The 27,101-nt window shown below is 35.0% G+C and overlaps 1 protein-coding gene across 1 annotated transcript in view; it reads right to left on the minus strand.

Moving 5' to 3' along the window:
- PCSK5 (proprotein convertase subtilisin/kexin type 5) overlaps positions 1-27,101 on the minus strand; it is a 626,478-nt gene that overhangs the window by 316,595 nt on the left and 282,782 nt on the right. Inside the window, 2 exon segments of the mRNA XM_074281408.1 lie at positions 9,581-9,681; positions 23,041-23,253. Of these exon segments, the coding sequence (XP_074137509.1) occupies positions 9,581-9,681; positions 23,041-23,253 (314 nt within the window).

Raw genomic sequence — 27,101 nt, forward strand, 5'->3', positions numbered from 1 at the left:
GCATTTACTAAAACCCTACTTAGGCAAAGCCATGTATGTTGATATACATGGGAAAGACAGGAAGATAAATGAAATATGGTTCCTGTCTTCATGGAGATTATACTCTATTTTGTTTGTACTGATCTTGTCAAGCAGCTGGAGATAGAAGCTTAATAAGAAGGGAGAAAGGGGTACATTATATTCCTATTCAGGCTACATTATACTCCTATTCCTATTTGAGTAGCTAAATCCTTTTTTTACACCACATTTCTGATTCCAGGAAAGAGGGGGCATCCCAGCTCGCATATCTGTGAAGTGAGATTTTTTGAAAGAACTAACTAGTCTTCTTGGTATTATGAAATTTGACTATAGGCTACTTAAGGTCAAGGATATAGTGGTTTTCATTTTTCTCTTCCCCTTCTGTCCAGCAGGATACCTTGCTCAGAAGACAGCATGAGTAAATGTTTGTTGAACTGAAGGAAATTGTGGCCATTGAAAAAGAAACTTGGACTAACCCCTTGTAACATCAATATATTTTTATTTTGGGGGTATGTCATCGATTCCCATATACTTTGAGTTCCCCAGCATTTAACACAGTACCTGGATCATGAGCACTCAATATATGTTTGTTGACTTACTCAGCCAAGAAAGCTAAGAACACTAGAAGAGGATTATAACTATGACAAAGGTATGCTTATTATTTTAAAAGACACTGATATTTGCATTTCCATATAATTGACTATAAGTTAACAAATTTGATGGTTTTTCTCATTTAGTTTTTCTACAAGAATTGTATATTGTTTGGATTAGGGAGGGAGGTCAATGCTATAGGCTAATATAATAATAATTGCTATAGGCTAGGAGGTAACCCCGGAAATCATTACTGTGTGTAAGAATTTGTCTCTAAGGTGAATTTTCCCACTTAAAGTATTTTGAAATCTTATATGACCTAAGACAAAAAATAACAGAACAAGATTTGGGGTTAAGTTATGGAGATGAAGGCACAATGCATAGGCATAGGAATTTAAATCTACTAGATTTAAGATTATTCATATACATTTGACCCAGAAGCCAAATGGAACAATAGAAATCTTGTTGTTCAGTCATTTTTTGGTCATGTCTAAGTCTTTGTGATTCTATTTGGAGTTTTATTGACAAAGATACCAGAGTGGTTGACTATTTCCTTCTCCAGCTCACTTTACAGATGAAAAAATTGAAGCAAACAGGATTAAGTGCTTGCCCAGAGTCACACAATCAGTAAGTATTTAGGGCAAGATTTGATCTCATGAAGATGAGTCTTCTTGACTCCAGATTCATCACTCTGTCTAAACTGTCACCTAGTCATCTTAATAGAATGTTAGAATCTCATAGCACTATTGTAGGAAGCATCATTTAAAAAAAAAAAAAAAAGTCTAACTCTTACCTTGTGGCAGTAGAGGAAATAGAGAGTAAGGAGCTTATCCATGTTTACATACCCGGTAAGAGACAAGGCTGGGACTACAATCTGGGGGTCTTCTGACACAAAATAGGATATTTTTCATTACTAATAAATGAAGGGGGAAATACTTTACTGTGTCACCTCCCTTCACACCCCTCAGTTATTACTATATTCTGAAGTCAGTAATGGCTTTGTCAACAATTGTAAGCATTTTGGAACTCTTAATGCACTTCTTCCTGATAGCATTGATGACTTGCAGTTGCCCTTGGAAAGAAAGAGCTCTGTTTTCTATTGACAGAAGTGATGATGACTCTTTGTTTGCTTGCTTGTTTTTGATTTCACATGCAAACTAATTTTTAATATTTTTAAAATGGCATGATAAACACCTGAAAAATCATTTCTCTTTGGGACCAATATTATTTTTTCCATTCAATTATAGGAATTGGACAAAAATACTGGCATCTGGTATCTCAGAATTAGAAAGTACTTTAGATATTACTTCTTATTGGAGTAAAAATCTCAGTCAAACTGAGATCTGTTGAAGATCTTAGTTTAAAAAGGCTAAGGACTCTCATTTCATCCAGGATCCCTCCAGTCATTTGATCCATATCTGGCCATTGGACCCAGATGGCTTCAGAGGAGAAAGTGAGACAGGTAACCTTGCAGAGCCCTCCCTCACTTAAATCCAATTTACTTGCATGGCATGGCATTACCTCCATGATATCACTGCCCTCTTTGAGAACAAAGGATAAACAATAACAACAAAGAATCTCCAATATGTGATGAGTTAAAGGAATTGGAGATGTTTAGGCTAAAGGAGAAAAGACAATGGGAGAAGAGTATGATAACTGGGTAGAGTATCTGAAAGATTGTCATGTGGAAGAATTATTGTACTTCTTTTGCTTGGCATCAAAGGAGTAAAATAAGAACACTGATCAGAAGATGCAGAGATGCAGATTTTGACTAACTGTAAGGGGGAAAAAATCTTTCTAAAAATGTGAGACAACCCAAAATTGAAGGTAGTGACTTCCCTACATTTGGAATTTTTCAAATACAGATATGAATTGATATCTAAAGTTCTTTCCAATTCTGAATACTATGATGAATGCTAAGACTGCCAGTTAAATTAGCATAAAAAAGTTAGGACAAACACATCCATGTGAGGCCAGATGCTAAAATGGCAATTACTATCTAAGACATAGAGGTGTTTTTTTTCTCACATCATTAAAACTGAATAGAAAAAACATATATCCATCAGAATGCTGAGAAATAACACACTTCACTTTGCCAGTACAGTGATGGCTGTGATATTTAGCTGAATGAGAAAAGGATGAATCTCACCCTTACAATCAAAATAGCATAGACACAGATGGCTAGAACTGGAAGTGACCTTTGAGACCACTGAGCTCAATTCAAGTGAGTTTGAAAAGTATCACTACTCAGTGGAGTTAAAAAAGAATTGATTTGGAGTTTGAGAACCCGGATTAAGATCCCAATTCTCCCACTTATTAAATCTGGGACCTCTAACCTCTTTGGGTCACAGTTTCCTTACTTGTAAGATGAGCAAGGTTGAAGATGATCTTCAAGGTCATATTTTTAAATCTATAATTCCATGATCTATCACTTCAGAGACAAAGAAATTGAGAAGTTGACTTGCTCAAATTATGCCACCAAGATTCAAGTTTTACAAACGAGTTTTTATAAGTACTTTGATGGATTTATAAGGAAGCCATCAGAAAGCAAAACCACATCCATAGGAATTTTGATGAGGGTCCCCACAGAAACTATGTTAGCCCTTCTATGATATGCAGTTTAAGCTTGAAGTCATAATTCTTATTCTCTGTATGTACTCCTGAGAGGGTGTCCTCCTATTCACATAATATCTCATAATAACTATTTTTACTATACCAACTTAGTTTCTAAAAGTCAATATACACACAGAGTGGGGGTTCAGTAAAAGTGAATATCAATTTTCAGAGGATATCAATTGTTATTCATTTAGGCTACAATTATTTGCTTGAAATTAGAATTTTGTTAAGATGCCTGCTCTGTTCCCACAAGCAGAATATTCTGATTATTCTTCTGTCATTGAAAAAAGGAAAATTTTATGAGAAAGTTAATGTTATAAGCATAAGAAGTTTGAGATGGGAATTAAATATGGAATTTTGGGGTCCAGGGCTTTCAGGGATTTTATGTAGAATGAAAAGGATCTTTATATAAACACATTTTCCTAGAAGTAATGTATTTGAATTTAATTCTTCAACCCCATCCTCATTTACTGTCATTTAAACTTCCACCCTTGGCTGTGGTTTTAAAGTGTTATAAATGGTGGACCTGTAGGAAATTCTTAGAAAGGTAGGCAAAGAGGTTGTTGCCTTTCAAGACACTGGCCCTCTTCCCCTCTGTGGGGATTGTTGTTGCATTATTTCAGTGCTATCAGACTTTTTGTGACCTCTAGTAGGGTTTTCTTGGTAGAGATACTGGAGTGGTTTGCCATTGCCTTCTCCAGCCCATTTTACTGATGAGGAAACTGAGATAAACAGGGTTAAATGACTTGCCCAAGGACACATAGGTATTATCTGAGACCACATTTGAATTTAGGAAGATGATTCTTCCTGACTTTAGGTCCCAGCACTCTGTGCACTATGGTGCCACCTAGCTGCTCTATTGAGGCTAGATTATTAAATTGGCCTCAAACCTGAAAATTCACTGGGCTGATCCAATGCATAAACATTAATTAATGTCAATGATTTTATAAGTTCAACTTGAAATGTGTTCCAAATGCCAGGGGGGGGGGGAGGAAATGAGACTTAAATAGTTTTCTAAAAATACATTACTTTTCTCTATATTGGTCAGATCAATTGTAATCTCATCTGTGTAAATGAGTCATTTAAGAGTTAATCTAAGGAGTGTTTATGTGAGATCCAGAAGGGAAAGAAAGAACTGACATTGGGAGGGCATTACATTAACTTCTCGAAGAATTATGCGTTCCTCAGACTCAAGAAAACTTGATTATGATGATAAAAATGTTACTATGTTTTTGATTGCAGCATTTTTTTTTTCAATTACAGTTTCCCCCACACACATACACACATGTAATATAGTAACAAACAAACCCATTGAGGACTGTATTACTCTTCCTGTCTATCTAACTCCACCAAAGTATGAACAAATCCTTTCTCCCTTTCCAATCTTGTTTTTGTTTTAAAAAGTATAATTGGATTTTTTTTTCTATTGGCAAACAATTTAAACTTAGCAAATTGAAAATAGCCAGAAGTTATTATGTTTGCAGGACTTATTTGCATGTCTATAATATGCAGAAATTTGAGTGAGGTTTTTAAAAGCAGAATAAATGTTTACTCTAATGAGTCTAATGGTCTAAATTTACATGGTAGGTTTCAGTTGTTCTCTTTGACTACATTCTTACTTTTGAAGTTCAGAAGTTTCATATTTAAATAACAATGTTTGATAGTTACAGAGTAATGTAACATTTAAGTTGAATATAACCTCATTGGTGTGGTTTAGTACTGTTTGAGTTTTTGTGTCCCTGTGGACCATAGCATGGCAGTATTATCTATATTTTCTTGGTAAAGATGCTACAATATTTGCCATTTTCTTCTGCAGCAGATTAAGATATGATTTGCTCAGAGTCACTTAGCTAGTAAGTATCTGAGATTGGATTTGAATTCTGGTCTTCCTGACTCCAGGCCCAGTGGTTTATTTACTGAACTATCTACTTTCAAGATGGAACCTTATTCTGATCTACTTGTTTTATAAATGGAGAAAATGATTATAATCGTAGAATCTTGAAATGCCAACAATCATCTTCAAGAGTTTTTAATTGGGAATCACTGCACTTAATATTTTTTAAAATTGATAACTGTATGTCAGTATAATTGATTTCCTTTGTAATCTTAAGTTTTATTTTATGCATTTAAAAACATTATTCTAAGAAGCAGTTCCCAGAATTCACTGGGAAGTCAAAAGCATCCATGACACAAAAATGATAGAAACCATTGATCAATTAAGTCCAAAGCATATATTTTACAGATGAGTCCCAGAATAGTAATTATATGATTACACACTCCTTAAAAGTAGGAAGAGTGATTCCCTCCTTTTTTATTCTAAATCTCTAGTATCTTGCACTTCTTAAGTACTTAATAATAATAATTTCTGAATTATGCAAGGCCTTTAATAGAGGTTATATAAAATATCAACTTTTTTGGTCCTTGACTGCAGAGATTACTTCTCAAAATTTAATTGTAATTTCTGTAGTTATAGCTTGATTAGTACCACTAGACAAAATCAGTTACAATCCTTCATGCAAAGAGCCATATTCTAGTTTCAAGTTTCTCCCAACAATAAAGGTTTGAGATGGGACATGATGCTATCTAGCGAATATGTCACAATATCTAGGTATATCTTATTGAAATTTCATTTTCTCTCCAAATGAAGCCCTAGATTATATAAACTCATGTTTCATAGTAAGGTGCATATGCTCTCCTAAAATAAAAGAAAGTAGTCAAATGAGTGTATGTGCATGTGTGTGTGTGCATATATATAATACACATTATGTACATTTGCAGCAGCAGAGAGGGGTTGTGTTGGTATAGAGTATGAATTTGAATGTACTATTTCAGCAACTCACACTCATCATTACCCTCAAATTTCTTCCCACTTATCTGTCTTTTCTCTCATCCTGGGAGAGAGCTAAATGAACCTTCACTTTTTTCTCCAGTAGGATTGCCATGATTTTTTGGGAAAATGCTTGTTTATTGTTCAAGGCTAGACACAATATTTTTGACCTTCAGCATATCACTGAAAGAAATTATAATAGCAGGTCTGACAAATAATTCCGTTACATACTTAACTGTTGATAAGAGAACATGTTGCCTTGTTATAGGTCAAATATTGCTAGAGTTAACCCCAAGAGTCTGTCTAAAATACTTATCTTACACCAAAAATTTCTTATACTGAATAAAATTTAAAATAAATAGGCTATCAACAAAGTCTAAGAAATCTATTACCTAGAGATTCCTTTCATGTAATATGACATCATTATAACAGAAAATATTAATGATTTGAGATTTCTACTCACAAACAGGGCAAGCTTGATGATAAACAAAATCTTAATGCAAAAATTAACTTGCATTTCTAGTTTTAGTGTACCACTCACAACTTAGAGGATTACAATCAATGGTTTACACTTTATTCAAATAGGACAAATTGGATTAAAAGAAAATTAGAGATGAGTAGGATATCCTGTAGTTTGGACAGTTAAGTACTGGAGGGGAGGATAGAAGTTTATAATAAATGAAGAAAAAATAAGAATAATATTATTATGGAGGAAATATGTTAAAAGCCACTAAGTTAGAAATGAACAAAGCTAATTCAGTAGAAGTTGAAGAGACAGAGATCTTTAGGTATTCTGACATTGTTAAAGCTCTATCAGTTTGCTATAAGTAGAATAATTAATAAATTACTGAAACTTGCTTATAAACTATATTCCTTAAAAAGCAGAAGAATGACAAAGCAAATCTCTATTATGGATTCGGATCTGAAGAATAACTTATAGAGAAAGTATAAATGACTAAAAACTGGTTAAAAAGAAATCACCCTATCCATCTTAGAGTTCTTCATATTTGGATAAAAAAGAGAACCATTTGATTCTGGGAGAATGGCTTTTAAAGAATTCAAAATAAAGGATAATTTTAATCCTGCAAAATTCTATAAGGAAAGTTGGCCAGTCTGGGTTGGGATCTTCTCAAGAATAAAATGCTGACATAAAAAAGCCAGAAGTGATTTCAGTAAGGAGGAAAAGAGAAAACTGTCCAAAGAAACCCAAGTGGCAATACCAGGACTAACTCATATTTATTAAAAGACATATAGAAAAAGAATAATAGAAGGGCAGATAACTGATGACAGTTATAAATAATGTTAAGAATACCAGAGGCTATCAGTTCCATTTGTTCAATAATGAAGAGAACCAGCTATACCCAGTGAAAGAACTCTGGGAAATGAGTGTGAACCATAACATAGTATCTCCATTCCCTCTGTTTTTGTCTGCTTGCATTTTTGATTTCCTTCTCAGATTAATTTTACCTTATTTCTAAGTCCTATTTTTCTTGTGCAGCAAAATAACTGTATGTATGTGTGTATATATATATATATATATATATATATATATATATAGTATTTAACATATACTTTAATATATTTAACATGTATTGGTCTACCTGTCATTTAGAGGAGGGGGTGGGGGGAAAAAGAAGAAAAGTTGGGACAGAAGATTTTGCAAGTGTGAATGCTGAAAAATTACTCATGCATATATCTTGTAAATAAAAAAGATATATATATATATATATATATATATATATATATATATATATATATATATACACACACACACACACATATATATATATATATATATATATATATATATATATATATATATATAATATTAGAGGCTAGCCTTAAGAGCCTAGTCTTAAGCCTAAACAAAAAAAGTCTTTTTTAACTCTGGTAGGGACAAGAAGGTCAATAAAGAGATAGAATAATTGATCAAGATAGACAAGACAATGATAACTCAAAATAGAGAAATGAAATCTTATTGTCTTCTTTTACCCTCTACCATGAGTGAACTTTAAGCTCTAATGTATAGAATTAAATTGGATAATAGAAATTGAGATTTAAGATATGTGAGGTGATAAGAGAAAAACTAACTGCTCCTAATAAGTTCAAGTTACCAGTTTCAGATAAACTAATTCCTATGGTAGAAAAAAATCAATAATATAATTGCTAAACCAGTGTTAGTGGTTTTTGAAAAATTCTAAAGAAAAATTAATTTTAAGTATTTTGAATCCCAAAGAAAGGATAAGGTGCTACATGGAGCTAAAAGGAATGGCTAACACATTATAGGAGAAAAGAGAGATCCAAAAGATATCAGTAGTCCAAAACTAAATGTACTTAAGACAAAAATAAATTAAATGAAGTTAAGGATGAGTCAGAAAATCTCAAATGCAGGTGTAATCATTTCCTACTGCCTAAGCCAGTGGTGTCAAACTCAAATAAAATAGAGATCTTTGAAACCATGTATAAGAATGTCTGGGGGTCCTCTACTTGACATCGAAAAACACAATAATATGATCTATGTTTTGTCATCTTTTTACTTTTTAAAAAAATATTTCTCAATTACATTTTAATCTGGTTTGGGTCACACTCAGGAATGTTATGGCTCACGTAGGATACTTCTAATCTAGACAGTATTTCATGTAACAAAGGCCAAAGGGTTGTTAATGGGTGGTAAAAAACTCTGGTTTTAAAAACCAGAAAAACTAATAAAAGTTAAGTCTAACTAGAAATGTTATTTTCATTTTAGAGTGTCATATTTTATGATGAGCATTGAGAAACCAAAGCATACCCAAAGGAGAGCAAGTATGGTAGGAGGCCTTAGAGCATGAAAGGTTCAATTAAAAGAATTTGGGATTGTTTACCTCAGAAAAGAGAAGACTTGGAGAGACCAACTAGTCCTTCAAGTGTAAGAAGAGCTGTCATTTAAATTCAAGATCAGATGTCCTCTACTTGACCCAGAGGACAGAATTAAGAGAAATGAATGGGAATTCAAAAGAGATAGGTTTCAGGCAAAAGCAGAATGGCTCCACTGAGAAGTAATGAGTTCCTAACCACTGGAAATTCTTAAGCAAAAGGTAAAGGATGACTTGTTAGAAATGTCCTAAAGGAGATTCTATTTTGGGCAAGGATGGCATTAGATGACCTCTGGGGCCCCTTCTAACTCTAAGGTTCTGTGATTCTAAGTAATAGCTATTAAGATGGATAGAAATTGGCAAAAACCAAATTCCCCATACTTTATTATTATTGACACTTGTGTCTGTCATCTCTCCATGCAGCAACTAATCAGCATGTTTGTCAGGAAGGTAGTTCCAGTAACCTTTTGACATGACAAAGATCAGAACCAGCTACAGCTCCTGTATCTCTAATAAAAATGTTCTGATCCTAGTTAAATACAGAGTGGACCTAATGGAGGAAGAGCATAAAGGGAAGGAAAAGTTAATACTGCCAGTGGCAGGGGAAAGGGTGCTATTCTAGCCCTACTAAAAAGAAGGGATCACCTGTTAATAGAAAATACAGATCAAAACTTACTTGGCTTCCAAAGCTAGGGCAATGATGCCAGCAGCCATAGGGGCTGAGGCTGATGTTCCCGTATGGTTGTCAGTGCAACGCTGTCTCAGGTCTGTGGTGATCTGAAAAAAATGAAAAATGAAACTTTAGGATGTAATTAGGAAAGCCCTAGAGTACCAAAAGCAAATTGTTTTCTGTGGTCAACGTGAGGTGCATGTGAAAAAAGAACCTTCAATGGGGGAAGAAATGCCATCATAATTGGGGGGAGAGAAGGAAAGCTTTGAAAATACTAGTTCTAGTACTAGCCTTCATTTGGAAGAAATAGAGGACATGCTAAGGCCTTCAGCTAAGCTCAAGGGGCTAATCCTAAAACAAATAAATAGAATAAAACAAACAAACAACTAGTTTATGGTTTTTGAAAGAATTGTAAATAATTTGCACTGCAGTGAAAAATTGCTTTGAGTCACAAATAAGAAAGATGAAAATCAAAATAACTATCACTTAGCACAGTGTTTGATGCATATTAAGGGCTTAGTTGACTGAGTTTCACCTCACACTCAGAAAATTGGCAAAGATGAAAAACAAAGAATGGATATTGTTAAGGTTGTAGGGATTGTAGGAGTACAACAACATTAATGCAGAGTAAGAGGAGCTATGAATTGGTCCAAACATTAAGGGAAATAATTAGAAATTATACTTTTAAAAAAGTGACTAACATGAAACTGTCCACATCCCAGTGATCCTTTTGCTATATAACCCTAAAGAGGTCAAAGATAAAAGAAAGCTTCTAGCAGAATTTTTGTGGTAGCAAAGAACAAGATACAAATTAAGTGGTCATCAATTTGTTTGTACATGAATGTCTTCCACCATTATTCTATTGTAAGAAATATCAAATTTGAGACACTATGAGGCATGATCTATGTATTGATTAACTTTACTAAACTAACCTTTTTGCTTTTTCTTTTCTTAAAAATCTTTTTTTACAAAGGACAGATTGCTGAATGGAAAGGAGGGACATATTAAAAATGAGTTTGATTGTAAAAGTGAGAGATATCAATAAAAATTTTAAAATAAGAGATAAAATAAGATTTTTTAAAATACTGGTTTTAATCTACTCTTTCAAATTTCTCAAAGGCCAATCCATCTCTAAATAATTATTCATTTGATATGCACCTGTAAGGGGAAGGTTCTAAAAATTGTGCTTAAAAATGGATCATCCATCTGTTGAAATAAAAATAAATATTGAGCTTAGAAATAATTCTATTCAAACCCACACATTTTAGTCATAATTATATGTGTACAGTAGGATACCTCTATGTGTGTGTGCATGTGTGTATGTGAAAGAGAGAGACAGAAAGACAGAGACAGACAGAGAGAGACAGAGAGACAGAGAGAGAGAGAGACAAAGAGACAGAGAGAGAGAGAATGAGAATTATTACTAGAATAGAATTCAGTGATTCATGAGAATGAGTATGAACAAAGATCCCCAAAGACTTAAAAGAACAATACAAACAATCTATGAATTAGCTTCTATGCAATACAAATTCATGACATTATTGTGTATACTTGTCATTATGAGTAGATTTGGCACTGCTTTATTTTCCTTGTAAAAATATAGGAACTAGATAATGTCTTACCATTGTGAATCTAGCTCAATGTGAGAATGACTGAACACCATGGCCATCTAATAAATGTTCAGTAGTTTGTGAGATGAGTTAGTGATCTCATTTTAGTTTCTAGTGGAAATCAGTAATGCAATTGGCTCCTTTCTTGGCCAACACAGCAGAAAGGTGAAGGCGGGTGGCAGAAAAACAATGACCCTTCTCTCTAATCTCTACATGTGGTCCCTCCAAGACAAGCTTGAGGATTAATGGGATTCAGTTTGTAAAATGCACTGAGTTACTCAGAAGAAAAGTACTACATAAATCCCTAATAAACTAGCTGTGGAATTTCTTTTAAGTCCTTCTAGAAGAAAATAGGATCTTTCAAAGAACAGGATCCAAAGATGTCAGAACCAGTTGAGAAGACTATGTGCATGAAATTAGTGATGTTTTTTATTGAAATCATAGGATTCTGTCCGAGCTGGAATGAACCTTTGAGGTCATCTAGTTAAACACTCTCATTTTATAGGGATTACCATCAATTTGCAAGACCATTCTTATTTTCATGTATTCTTTCTTTCTTGATTTTCCTCTTCTCCCTTCCTTCTGCATTATGTACTATAATTTACCTGGTTTTCTTGCCTCATATATTTAGAGACACAGGTAAATTATAGTACATAATGCAGAAGAAGAAGAAAAGATGGGAAGTGGGGAGGGTTAACAAAATTTATTGTCTGGTCTGCATTATAATCTAATCAAGATTCAAGAGCAAAAGACATTGAAAATATCTGAGAAGAAAGGAAAAAAAAATTATATATCTTATACGAAGTATTTATCTAGAGATTAAGTTTGTATGTTTCACCTGAGACAAGATTTAGAAAGCTCAGCCTTTTCGGAATTGATTTTAAAAGAGATGATTCTATCTCATGTGAATTCATTCATTTTAAACAGCAAAGAAGCACTAGTCATGGGGTTCATTTTAGAATGCACCAGCAACCAACTTCTTTTATGGTGTTCATATATGTTAATGTCCAGGGAAAGGGTTTGCCTACATTTTTCTTTTTCTTTTCTTTTCTTTCTTTCTTTTTTTTTTTTTTTAACTGAAGCTGGGGTTAAGTGACTTGCCCAGGGTCACACAGCTAGGAAGTGTTAGGTGTCTGAGATCATATTTGAACTCGGGTCCTCTTGAATTCAAGGCTGGTGCTCTATCCACTGTGCCACCTAGCTTCCCCTGCCTACATTTTTCTTAGTTGACTTTATTCATGCAGATTTGTCTATTTTGCCACATCGTACAATTTTCCCAGCATAAAAAAGACAAGATTTTGCAGGATGTTTTCCCATTAAGCACTCACTTTTCTCATTCCTCAGCTGTGCAGATGCTCTCAACCCTTAAAAAACACATTTTGAAAAAACACAATATAAAGAGTATATGCAAATTTTATGAACATATCAAATAATCTCTTGTGGCTATCCCAAGACCATGTCTTCTCAAATGCCAAATAACCATTAGCTTTTCCATCCAACACTCTCTTTTTCTCTGCCCATCACTCATATATACAAATTTAGGCAGATCATTTAACAAATGGCTACATTGTCTACTTACCTATCCATCTGTCTATATCTCTGCCTATCTATTTTTGTATAATCTATTTTTAAAATGGTTTTACATTTTTACTCTTTAAAGTAATAAATATATGCCTGTCACATACCAAAAGCCATTTTCAATTTATTATTATTTTTTTCTTTCAGCAAGTCTTTCCCAAAGAAAGTTGAGCCCATTATTTACTACACTCCCTACCACCACCACACCCCTTCCCCCCAGGAAGAAAGAGACAAAGACATCCTCATTCCCTTCTCTTCCAGTTTCAAGTGGAAATTCCTACAGGGCTATTTCAAAAGAAAGTTACAGAAGTGGTGAAGATGTTTAGGTGTAAATTACCGCAGAGATCTAAGGCAGGGTTTTCATCATTAAAGAAGCACTGCCCCATCAGAGAACTCTTGAGTCTCTCCTTAGAAAGAAAAGGCATAATAAGACCACCAAGGAATAAGCAAATTTCAAGAAGAAAAATGACATTCCCAATTCTGGGACCACATGGGGCAACCTCATTAATCACAATACATGCATAGAGAACCTGATGGAGTCACAAAGCATGAGTTAAAAGGATGTTTAGCATTCAGCTGTCAGTTGGCCCCATGGAGGCAGGGAGCAGGGAGAATCTATGTGCATCACCCAGATGAAGTTACAAAGGAAATTCTAATACTGTGTTTAAGATGATCCAAAAGTATGTCGGTCTTGATTTCAGGCCTGGCTGCATTTGGGGGGAGGGAGGAGTAGGGTGTGAAATGGAATTTTCACCCTTGGACCTCTTAGAAGATCTATGAAAATCCTATTTATGCTCCTCTGAGTGAAATAAACAGGGGATGGCACTAGGCCCCTGATAAAAATTGTCCGAGCCATCTCTAGTAGCAGAACCAGATAATTATTCACGGTAAATTCAGCTAAAGATGTAGAGAATTGCTTATTGAATTTGTATTAAACAATTAACTTCCTTTGGAACCTTACTGGGGTCAGGTGCAGAAGGTAAGGGAAAGAGTGTCTATTATTGTGTATATGCTTAGAACAGGAGTTCTTAAACTTTAGTTTGTGAACTTGATTAAAATGTTCTAATAATTTAATTTCAACACAATTGATTTCTTTTATAATTCTATGTATTGTAATTTATACATTCAAGGATACTATTTTGAACAAGAGAGACTTGACTTTGCCAGAATGTCAAAGGAGTCCATGTCTCTAATGCCTCCTCCCTCCTCCCCCCCAAAGAAAAAGTTTAAGAATCTTTGTTTAAGAAAGGAAGAATGGGCAGGTGTGGAAAATTCAGGGAGGAGGTTTTCACTAAGAATAACTTTTGAGGTGATGGTTATTACTTTTAAAAAGTTGTTTTTTATTTTGTGATTTCTCATTTCATTTTTTGAGCCCTTAGCAGTGACTAGAATATTTTTACTTAAAGATTATATTTCCTGACAGTAATTCAGCTGAACTGGCTCATGCACTCAAATAACAAGAATTTCAAATTTTGCTATACTTGCTTTTGTTTCCCTGGTATCGTATGATCACACCAATTCTCATACTTTGAACAACTCACATAGTATCATATTAGCTAGAAGAGCAATTGAACACAGGAAAATTTTCTTTTTTAAACAGCAGGTGATATTAGAGTCTGCTAACCTGCCTCAATATCAACTATCAATTTTTATCTTTGTTCTTTAAACAACGGCCACTCTTGTGAGGGCTAATGGTAGAAATGAAAACCTAAATATATTAATGAATAAATTATGTGGTATTGGTTTATTTAGCACAACAGGATTTTTTTTAAAGATGGGAGATCATTTCTTTTTTTATGTCCACAGGAGTCAAAAACTTATACAAAAATCAAACTTCTTCTGGCAGAAATTAAACTAACAGCAAGGTAAGTGAAGTCTTTACACAGGCAACCCTAATCTATGACTGCACTGTCTAAAATGTACCTATGAGTTTCTAAATGGGACTATGTGAATTTAGCTTACACAAAGGTTGTTTATCACAAATGAATCTCCCATTTTTTCCATGTCCAGAATTTGGAAAGATAATTAAATAGGTAAAATTGCTTTTAATTAATATAATTTTGAAGGAGGACACTGCAATACAAGTTTAGCAAATGATTCATAAAGAGCATGTTTTATTAATTTGGCCATGAGGATTTCTATATAGCGAACAATTTAATACAAATGCTTTTTTCTCCCTAGACTCTCTCTTCATGTAATAGCTACTCTCTATAATGAAGGAACTTTTAAAGTTCTTGAGGGCATGGACAATATCCTAGGCTTCTTTTTATCACTTCCAGCCCCTAGTTATAGCCCTTGAACATAGAAAATACTCAATAAATGTAGGCTGAATGAATAAATTACAGGCCCATATTGATCTCTCCTTTCTCTGACTTCTAATGGCACTTTCTGTCTGCCTGACACATTTTGCCATTGAATCATACACTGACTTTGTGTTCTGTTTCATAGTGTGTTTTATCTCTGCCAATGAAGTATTTGGTAGAGACATAATAAATACTTGTTAAATTGCATTGTTCAAGAATTGGAGAGCAGGAATACAGTTAACTTTAATTTTTTAATATAATTCTTATTCACTGTAATTATGTGACAATCATCTTTCAACTCATACTATAACAAGACCTGGCTCATCTCAGTCTCAACTATTTGAACAAGATTCATGTAATTGTTAGAAGTACCTACCAAAACAATATGAAAAAAAAGACTCAGAAGTACAAAAGGGGATATTGTGTATGCATGTGAACTCCTATCTCCCACTAAGTTCAAAATATTTAATTACTTGATATGTCACTTTAGTAAGACTATAACGAGGGTGTGTTGTTTTTTTTTTCAAAGGACAAACAACAACTAATTTGAATTGTTTCAACTCTTCATGATCCCATTTGAGGTTTTCTTGACAAAGACACTGAAGTAATTTGCTATTTCTTTCTCCATCTCATCTTATCCTCATAGATGAGGAAACTGAGACAAACAGGGTTAAATAACTTGACTAGGGTCACACAGATACTAGGTGATTGAGGTTAAATTTGAATTCGGTCCACTATGCTATGTTGCTTTCTAATGCAAGTTGACTCAAGCCATATCATCTAAACTGTAATTATGACAAAATACCAAATGATATATCATTCAAGTCATTGAAAATGGATATAGTTGTTCCAGATTGCCATAAACAATAATGAAGAAAATAGCATTTGATAAACAGCCAAAGCAAACCAGAGATACAGAGCTTCTTCACTAGGCCAAAATGAAAACGATGGCTTTTCAGGAACAATTTTTCCCACTCCCTTCTGACTTTTCTCTGGATAATTTGTTTCAAAACCTCCCAATTTGAAACAAATCTGGATTTCCTGGGTTTTGATATGGCTAGGATTAGGTAACAGCTAAAATCCTTTATAGCACTGAATAATAATAACAGTAGTAGTAGTTAACCTTTATATAGTATTTAATATATATCAAACACTGTAATAAGTGTTTTAAAATTATTATCTCATTTGATCCTCATAACAAATCTCTGAGGTAGGAGCTATCATCCCCATTTTACAAATAAGAGCTCACAAGTTGAGCTGTTTGCCCAGAGTCTTATATCTAATAAATATCTGAGGCTGGATTTGAATTGAAGAATTCTGATGGTAGGCCCAGTACTTTCTCTTGTGCATCATGTGATGGGTAGAAAAGCTATGCCTTTTTTCTCTTTTTATACTCACTATTTAGCACAGCATCTGGCACAGAGTAGGTGCTTAATAAATAATAAATCAGTTGAAAGAATTATACATATTCCTGAATACAACCCAGTCAGCTCCCTTGCTGCTTTAACTCTGGGACCAGTTCACTGCCTATCTGCTATGTCTATTCAGGATTTACTCATGGACAAGCTCTATAGAATACCCTTGCCAGTTACATATCATATCCTGGACATTAGGTATTCTTCATTTACTTGGTTCTGAGTAGAGAGTTAGTTGGAACTCCTGAATAACTATACTTCTCATATAGAAGCAGTGAAGCAGGTTTTGATGCAATGTTATCTACAAAGAGCATCTTGACAGGGAAGGAGGAGGAAAAGAGAGGAATCCATTTGGATTCTAGGCTTCTTTCATGCCAATAGAAAGATTTGTACTAAGTAAGCTTCAAGGAGCTCACATCTCTCACTCTAAGCATATTTGTGTTTATTAAATACAAGAACTCTTTTTTCTTTACTTTATATGACTCTAATAGGACTATGGGATTCTATACAGAAAGAGGTTGAGTATACTTTTTCTGTATGTAATTTATATATTATATTATTATATATTATTATGGATTGTAGCCTATTTTCATATAAATTACTTGCATATGATTTCATTAGTAAAAGCAATTAGAATTCCTTCTAATGAGGGAACTCCAAAGAGTTTTGCAATGAATGAAAATCTGCATTTGCTCTGAAATAGTCTTAGAGAGTTAAGTTACCCAAGATAATACAGACAATATGTGCCCAAAGTAGGAAGAGATGTTTGGGGGACATAAAGATTAGGTGAGACAGGGGCAGCTGGATGACATAGTGGATAGAACATTAACCCTGAAGTCAGGAAGGACCTGAGTTCAAATTCAGCCTCAGGCACTTAACACTCACTAGTTGTGTGACCCTGGGCAAATCACTTAAACTTAATTGTCTCACCAAAAAAAAAATAAAAAAAAGATTGGTAGGACAGTTCTTGCCTTCAAATTGCTTACTGTAAAATAGAAGACTTGTTTCAATGTCCCATGGATAGACCCACACTCACATCACAAATGTACCCCCTGAATGAATAATCATACCAGTAACATTTGGAAAAAAACATAAAAAATATATATATGAGAGAAAGAAATTAATGTATTTGAGGAATAGGACTGAATACAAAAGGAAATAATTCTAGTCTGCTGACAATAAATTGATGACTCCACAGGCAGAAAATCTTAAAAAACACATTCTTGTCTCTTTAATTTTTGTCTGCAAACACTCACCAAGGGACCATGGGCTTTTGGATCAAAGCATCTTGAGAAAAAGATCACTATCTGCCAGTATGAAATTAGATCTCATTTTGAAGCCTAGAAAAGATAAGGGAAAGCTAGAAAATGAAAGGTTGGAGCTGATGCCAGATTCTAATATATTATTTACACAGACACACATGTGCATACACACATATACATGAATGTGCACACCCACACATATGCATTGAATACACACATGCTTATGAATGTGCATGCATATATGCACAGGCATACACACATATAAATACATGCACACACAACACACACGTGCCTATATCCAGATGTGCATGCAATGCACATGTGTGTGCATACATACACACAAACATATATGTGTAGCTATGCAAACATATATACACGACATAACATTAATGCTGCTAGTACAAATAAGAGGTTTGTTATGTAGATAGAATATGTCACGGTGTTCCTCTGAGGTGAGAAGTTAAATGATTTGTCCACAATCATATAGCTAATAGATGGCAAAGTTAGAAATCCAAGACAGGTCTTCAGTCCCAAGTATTTTTCTCACTATACCATACCATATAGAAACTATGTTTTTTGACAATCTGAATACAAAAGTTACATTGCCGTAAGCAATTGTGATGAACAAGATCAAATAATATGAATGATGTACTGAGAAAAATCACTGTTAAAATAGACTAGGAAATCAGAAAAAGAGTTTAAAAAATAAACAGAATATATTGTTAACAGGAAAAATAGATCAGTTAAGATTTACAATGTAGAATCTGAAGATCAAAGGGACTGAGATTTTATGAGCTGGCTAAATATCATTGTTTCCATTTTAACTCTCAGACAACCACAAAAAGGATTGATCATTCATTCTTTCGGAGCAGCCTATTGTAGAGTTAAACATTTCTCTGTGAGTAGAACATCAGATAGTGGCATCCCTAATATTGAATGTACTGTCAGTAGGGCCTCACCTTAATTGAGAGTTTGGCAGCTGGTAGTTTTCTAAAATTCTCTGAGTTTTCACACCAAGTAAATAAACTCAGAGAAACAACGTACACAAGAACAACTATAACTAGTTGTTCCATGGAGGTAGGGGATATGGATTATAAGTATTGGTTCCACCACTAACTAAATGTGTCATCTTGCATGTCATGTCAGCTTTCTGTAACTTATCAGGGAACTAAATAGTAGGCACATGATCTCTCAAGGTCTTTTCAACTCTGTAATTCTTTGAATCTAAGAATAGCTATTACAGGAACATGTAATGACCCCTTTGTACTTTGCTTTATCACCAGGAATGAAGAAAACATACTAGGCACTAAGATAAGGATTCAATAGAGGAAAAGCAGGGAAAACATGTAGAAAAATTACTGGAATGAAAGGTTAAGTCAGAAGGAATCAAAACATCCCACCCAAAAAAGGCAACCAAAAATAGCTAAAACTTTGGGAATGGATGGCCAGCATCCCAAGGCATAGAAACCCCACTGAGTTTTCAAGATAAAAGAAATATACATATTTCTTTTAAATAAAAATAAATAAGAAACAGGGAAAAAAGAAAAAGTAACATGACATAAAAATATTCATACAATAAATAAAGGCTAGAAGAAGCATGGAGTAATAGACAGCTTTAGAGTCAGAAAGACATGGGTACAAGTGCAGCCTTTGAAACAAACTGGCTTGATTACCCTAAGCAAGCCAGTTAGCTTTGCTGGGACCTCCGACACCTCTAAAAGTTACACAGAAGATGTTGCTCTATATTGGTAGAAGAAGGACCTTTCCATATCAAAAAAAAAAAAAAAAATCACAGATTCTCTCTTTTCAAAACCCTTATTTAAATAAAAGGATCCAATTATATCTTTTTTGTTTGTTTGTTTGTTTGTTTTTGTTTGTGGGCAGCTGGATGGGTACTACAATACTCCACATGGATTTAAATCTGAACTCAAAAACTTACTAGCTGTGTGGCCCTGATTAAGGCACTTTTTTTTACTTCAGGTTCCTCATTGGTAAGATGAAAATAATTTTTTTTCTTTATTAAAAGCTTTTTATTTTTCAAAACATAAGTGTGGACCATTCTTCAACATTAGCCCTTACAAAAACATGTATTCCAATTTTCCCTCCTTCCCCCATGTCCACCCCTTGATGGCAAGTAGTCAAATATATGTTAAACATGGTAGAAATATATGTTAAATCCAATATATGCATACATATTTATACAATTATCACACCGCACAAGAAAAATCAAATAAGATTAAAATAATAATGTAATCTACTTCTTGTGATTGTTTTAAGGACAGAATGAGATCTTATCTGTAATTCATTTTGTAAAAATTAAAATGCTTTATACTGATCATCATCATCATTATTAATGAACTGAGATGGTTCATATGTACTTCGAGAGGGAACAACCTTTGTCCAACCCTCCTTTTTTACATGTCTGTTATTTGAATGGAGAATAAAATAAAACTTAGCAACATCCTAGTAGGAACTGTTGCTGCTGTTTTCAAAAAAAAAAAAAATGACATCATGAATGAATGATGTTTTGACTTGTTCATGAACTAGATTTAAGTGAGGGAGAGTTTCCAAAAATTGTCCCTCTCACTCTCTCTTCCATAGTCATTAAAGTCCAAAGACAAGATAAAAGTCAAGAACAACTGGTGATAGCCCAGGATATGGGAAGATCTTGACATTTTCAATATCTGGCCTAATTCTAAGCATTCTATAGCACCTACTTTAGGTTATTGCAACATGGTTATGGAACAAATTGTTTTCATCCATTTATTCTACCATGGAAAAGTTGTCACGTGCTTGGGGTAGATATCCCCCTGACTTACCAATGGGTTTGAGGCTTATTTTAGTTATCCTTAACCTGATTTAACTCATCTGCCAAGATGGTTTACTGGGGTGCAATCACTGTACATGCTACAGCTTCTTGGGATTATAGGTGAGAGTTGAGGAACAGGTAGATGCCAAAGGTAGATGAGCAATCCCTAAAAAAGGTTCAGTAAGTCCTCAAACTTCAGATACTAGTCTTTCCTGAACACCTCATGCATTCTAATATGAGTAGGAACATTATACATATTCATTGATCTTGAGGAAGGATAATTCCATAAGATCCCTTGAAAGGACTGAGGTTCTTGGTAACAGAAAGTATATTTTCCATTTTTTATTTTTATTTTTTACTTTTAAAATAAGAAGCAACCTATGGCTTCTCAAAACATGAAATGTTTTAGAGAATAATGTCTATTTTCCTCCTTTGTACCAAACTACTCTACATGTCATCCCTTTTTTCCTGGTGTTCATCTGCTGGTAAGTTTATTATCAGCCTAAAAAAATAAACATAGGACTCTAAAAACAAGTATCTGTCAAATAGTAGCACATAAATTTTGATATGTCTGTTTAAAAAAATACAACAAACACAGGTGAATATATTTCAGAATTAATAATCACTGATTTTATCATATGCAATGAAAATGGATATTATTTCTTCTCTGCTATATTCTTTAGAATTAAAGGAATAAGAAAATATTTTTAAGGCTACATAGTCACCAGAAGAAGAAAAAGTGAGGTGGGATCTCTTAGAGGCATCTGAATATAGATTTAAGTTTTCATGTTTTTAATCTAGTTGTACTAAAAAAAAAAAATCCCAAGAGATAATGTGACATCGAGAAGAGAGGATGGTGTTTATTTCAGTTGTCCCACACTGTACAATAAAATAAATTAGGATGGGCTAGGGGAATTTAATCTGGGGCTTAACCTCCTTCTGTTATTTGCATATTAGGTATATGGGGAAAGTCAACTCCAGCAATATTAGAATGACTTGAAAAATGAGGAAGGTAACCAGATCCTAGTGAACTCAAAGGAAATTGGGGCCCAGAGCCTGACAAGTGATTTTGTCAATTTCCTTCTAAGAAGTGTCGGGTAACATGGCCAGGTTTCCAAACAAAGCGATAAATTACCGCTCTAGACAGTTTACAAGCATGCTCCAGGAAAAGATAAAGGATGAAAAGGTGTCAGAATGAAAAATCATCAATTCAATGTTGGATAGCTGGAAGAGAAGGCTATGTACTGAAGTCTACCAATGCTAAGATTTATAAGAGAGATAAGAAGGCATATTGATGGTTGACTGGAAAAACACACTTTTACTTCTGAGGTACAATTGGTGCTGCTCATTTGGAAAATCATGTATATTTAGCTTTTGCTTTTAAATAAAACTAAATTAATAGTAGTCAAAACTTATTATTTGGCTTTTTTATAGACTCATAGATAATAAGAGCTGGAATGGACCTCAGAGCCCTTTCTTTTTGTGTCATGGACTCCATGGATAACAGGAGGAGTCTTTTTTTGAATCATCTTTTTAAAAAACTGGAGGAAATATTAAATTTCAATTAGGAGCTAGTAAAAATAAAGATGCAATATTTTTTCATCCAAGTTCATAGACCCCATGAAATAGATCCAAAGACTTCTTCTCTAGTATAAGCTCTCTCATTTTACAGTTAAGGAAGCCACAGAGAAGAAAAACAATGTTGGTGATAATCATAATAATAACAGCTAATATCTGTATAGTATTTAAAATTTTACAAAGGTTTTTACTTACATTATTTCAGTTGATGGCAGAGAGTAAACCTTAGGAGGTATACCTACTGTTATCCTTAGAACATGGGGATGAAAGATGGGCTATTTTTTGTGGGGTGTTTGTCTTTGAATAACCAGCACCTAGCATAGTACTTTGCACATAGTGAAAATTTAACAAATGGTTGTTGAATTGAATTTTACAAGGAAGGAACTGGGAATTCAAAGGATTGCCTTGCACAAGGTCATGCAGCTAATTAGTAGCAGAGACTGGGATTAGAAGTCAGCACTCCTGACTTCTAGCACAATGTTCTCTCCACTCAATCTTCTTGATAGAATTCACATTCATCCTGAATCAAGCATTTGTAGAAGGGAATCCAGGACTCTTTGGTCAGGTTCAAGTGCCATCTCTGACACTAACTGCCTATGTTACTTTGTGTAAAGCATTCCATTCCCCCAAGCCTCAGTTTCCTTATATAAAAAATGATGGCATTGTACCACTGGATTCTGGGGTTCTTTCTAGCTCTAGCTACAAGCCTCTGATCCTCTGAGAAATCAAACAAGTTAGACCGAAATACACAGTAAATTGCATTTTTTTTAAAGGTGGAAAGCATTCCAGGTAATTGATTAGTCTTCTAAGTCACAGCTTGTATGTATCTATTTATTCATTCATTACCAGTTTCTTTTACCTTTATATAATGGGATTAAAAAAAAAAAAAGACATAAGATTTAAAGACATACGATTTTCTTGTCGTAGGATTCTCCACTGCTATATGTTGTGGCCAGTGTAGACGAACACTCTTCCAGATACCATGGTTTCTTCCCACTTTCAGCAGTACTACTAATTGAAATAGTGTAGATGCTATTGGTGTACCCATCACAGGAGCAGTGGTCTTTACTTCTTCCCCCATTTCCAGATGCCCAGACAAAAACAGAGCCAAGGCCTCTTCGTCCCTGTTTGAAAACAATATTTAATGATTAAATACCTTTGGAGAAAAGCAGGGTGCTAGGTGTTAGGTCTAAATTAAAACAAAACTAGTGATGGGATGGCCCAAAGGCCAAATGGCTAGTGCATGTCTGAGGTAGGATTTGATTCTAGGTATCTTGGCCTCAAGTTGAGAATATTTTCCAAGACTGCAGAAATCTGGTTGCAGTAAAATCAATGCAATGTCAATTCTTATCAGGGCTTAAATGACTCTCTCAGAGAATGGTATTTGCTTTCCCAATCTAGAGTATTCCTGACACAATCATCTATCACATAATGTCACCAGTGGAATGAACCTTGCACAATAATTGTCATTAAATTTTCAGTACAATTGTAAGAGATGGTTAAGATTATTAATCTTATTTCCTTAGGATATCAAGAGAGTAACATTGGATAGGTAAAATTAACCTTGGATTGTAAACCAATAAGTAGTCGAGTTGAGTAAGAACATAGGTCTATTGAGACTCTGGATAATATATGGCCCAGTAAGAAGTCTTTTCACCAGGAAACAAAACAAACAAAAACTGCAGTTGGAGTCATTTCCTACTAAATGAGGTTCCTATAAGAACCTCATCATTTTGCAAGATCACATTATCTCTTGTACTTGTATCTTATCAGTACTTTCTGTCCCTTAGGACTCCTCTAACTGGAGGGCAGAAAAGACAGCTCCTTCCATAATCTCTATCTAAAGAATGCATCAAAGCCAGCCAGCTTTTTATTCGCACCCAGCTATTCTCCCTATGATGACCTCCCCCCCACCATACACACACACACACACACACACACACACACACACACACACACACACATACATACATATACATTCCTCCTTTTTCAGCTTCCTTTTTTTTTTTTAAATGTTATCTTCCCTCATTGGATTGAAGACCCCTTTTAGGAAGGGAATGTCTTTCTTTTCAATATTTGTATCCTTATCACTTGTCACGTCAGGGCCAGACCCATAGTAATTGCTTAATAAATGTTTATTTACTGTCAAAGATAAAGATTCAGGTATAAAATTACATCTGGGATGAATATTGTTTTTTATCCTATTCTCAAAAGGGACCATGACATCTGGGAGGTGATGCCATGACATGCAAGTGAATTAGATTTAAGTGAGGATGCGTTGTGCTAAGTCACCTGTCTTACTTCCTCCTTCATTGACTGTAGAGGGTCACAGTTAGTGGAGGAACTCTGGGTAAGGTATAAGACCTTTCAGCCCAGAGGGAACCTGCTGACAATGTTTGGTTTGGCTCCCCATCTTTCCTAAGGGCTCTCATCCTTCCTGAGAAGTTATGGGGTGGTGACAATCTGTGTGGTAGCTGGAGCAGAGTGATACCAGGTGGCAAACGACATACAAGAGCAAGTTGTTTATGTGGTCCCATGTGCACAATGTTGTTTTTATTACATTATATAAAAGGAAAAGTCTTTGGAATAAATGGATTCCATTTTTCCACCATCCTTGGGAGTCCTGCCTCATCACTTCTTCACTGGGAAGGTATATTTTAATCACCCCGGTGGGTGGCTCTAGAAAGCATGTTATGTTTTATCACCCCAACTTGGGGGCTCTAGAAAGTAGGACACAACATTTGGTACCCAAATGTGGGACTCTAGGTGAGGACCTATACAAAGCTCGACTGGCATGATTGGCAAGTTTAGTGGAGAAGTCCCCATGATCCAGAAGGGTAAATATAGAAATAGGCAAGTGGGAAGAATCAGTGATGACTAATTTAATCACTTTCATTTTTTGACTAAAATGAGACAAATACAAAGAAAAAAGCCTCTTCTGCAAGGGAAGTATGAAGCAAGCTTAGTTGGGTTAACAGAGAAGCAAGGTTTGTTGGTAATTCAGAAACAGATCACTAAGTTCTTAGATGCTCTGGAGTGTATTTCTCAGTGGCTTTGTAAGAAGGAGAGGTTGGAGCCAGAGATATGGAAGCTAGTGGGAGAACAACTAACTGAATACAATGGAGTAAAATTGGTTTTAAGGAATCTTACAAGTTTTAAAACAAGGAAAGATTTTAATTTGGGTGGTCAAACCAGGAAGTATGAGGAGAAAAACAAGCAGAGAATTGGTACCTATAGCTGTGGAGGGTACAGAACACGGGACAGAGCTAAGGAAGTCTTTTTTTTTATTATTATTTTATTGATTTATAATACTTTTTACTGCTCTAGGAGGTTTGCAGGGCATGGCCAGTTGGGTAAGAAGTATCTCAGGTACCATTGCCTGTTGGGCAGAAAAGGAATTAAGTATCTTGCCAATGAGCTTGCTTTTCACCTTCAAAGCTTATTTTCAATTCTGCCCACACCTGAGCATGTGCTCTTAGGGTATTCCCCATATCCTGATCCTTCTTCCACAACTCTGCCTTCATGAGGGGAGGGGAGATAAGAAATGGGCCTGGGTTCCAGAGCCCTAGGCAAAAAACACTTGGAGCATGATGGCAAGTATTATACCCAGAGAGTCTTTAAGCAAGCCAGTGGGAGAAGAGGATTGCAATTAGGTAGAATACAGCTGTATGGCTCTGGGACTACTGAAATATCCCCTGGAGAGTTAAAACCTGTCTCTGTCCTGCCTATAGATCCCTTTCCTCCATACAGTCAGATTAATCATTTTACCTTCTGAGAGTGCTTACAAAAGTGTCCATCCATACACTGATGTGGGAAACTGGGGAATGTGTGGCCAGTCACTGGACAAAGATTACAGCAAACACCCATATGTCTGGCATAGGAGAATCAATAGCAGCTGAAGTTGGTGCTGCCTCCTTGGGATGGAGGTTTGGGGATGGAGAAGGGGATTTTGCTCCTTTTTTAGTATAAAAAAAGACTCCTTATCAATCTATGGGGAAAAGACATCTTACAACAGGTCAGAAACAATTAAGTACTTCAGTTTTTTAGGCAGGGCTGCTGTAGAAGGCCTGCCAGCACTCTCACTTGTTCCCATTCGATGGAAAATTAATATACCAGTATGGGTGGAACAGTGTTCCTTAATCAGTGAAAAAATTCAGACCTACTATACACATTCCTGAAATGCAATTTGGTGATACTTATCCAGATTTTGACCCTCAACAACAGAATCTAGGATCAAGATATTACTCCAAAATCAAAAGAAAGGGGTAGCCACAGGTAATCCTAGAGAACTTCTAAATTTAGCTCTTTATACAATTAACTTCTTGATTTTTGATAAAGATGCATTAGCTCTGGCAGACAGGTTTTATAACCCACAAGAAGGGCAGTGTCCAGTGCCAGCAGCTCCACTATCTTTAGATAATCCCCAGATGATGTGGAGAGATTCAGAAAATGATGAATGGAAGGGACCAGATAGGTTAACTGTTTGGGGGAGAGGGTTTGCTCGTATCTCTTCAGATGAAGAAGGAATCAGATAGGTGCCAACAAGCCATATTTACCTTGTCCATGGGAGAGAGACAGAAAAAGAAAAGATCCTCAAGATGAAGGGGAAGACCTAGGAGGCATCTAGTGGTTCCATCACTGACTGTGCCCATCACTAAGAGAGCCTGTCAGTTAACCCTTTATGTACACATGAACATCAGAAATAATTCTAAATGAGACTATTACAGGACTTTAAAACCTGCAGGAAACATTGGATTCCCTGACACATGAAGTAATGGACAATAGATTTGTTTTGGACGATCTCTTGGCTGCTGAAGGAGGTATATATGTGATTGTGAATTGATAGTTATTTTTTACATCTTTCTTCTGGGACTCATGGAAATCTTTATAGTATTTTTAAAATTCATATTATTTGCTATGTTACTACTTGCTTTATAATATTACAACTTGTCTGTGTGATTCCTCCCATGGT

The sequence above is a fragment of the Sminthopsis crassicaudata genome, chromosome 1 (assembly GCF_048593235.1).
Source record: "Sminthopsis crassicaudata isolate SCR6 chromosome 1, ASM4859323v1, whole genome shotgun sequence".
Taxonomy (NCBI): Eukaryota; Metazoa; Chordata; class Mammalia; order Dasyuromorphia; family Dasyuridae; genus Sminthopsis; species Sminthopsis crassicaudata.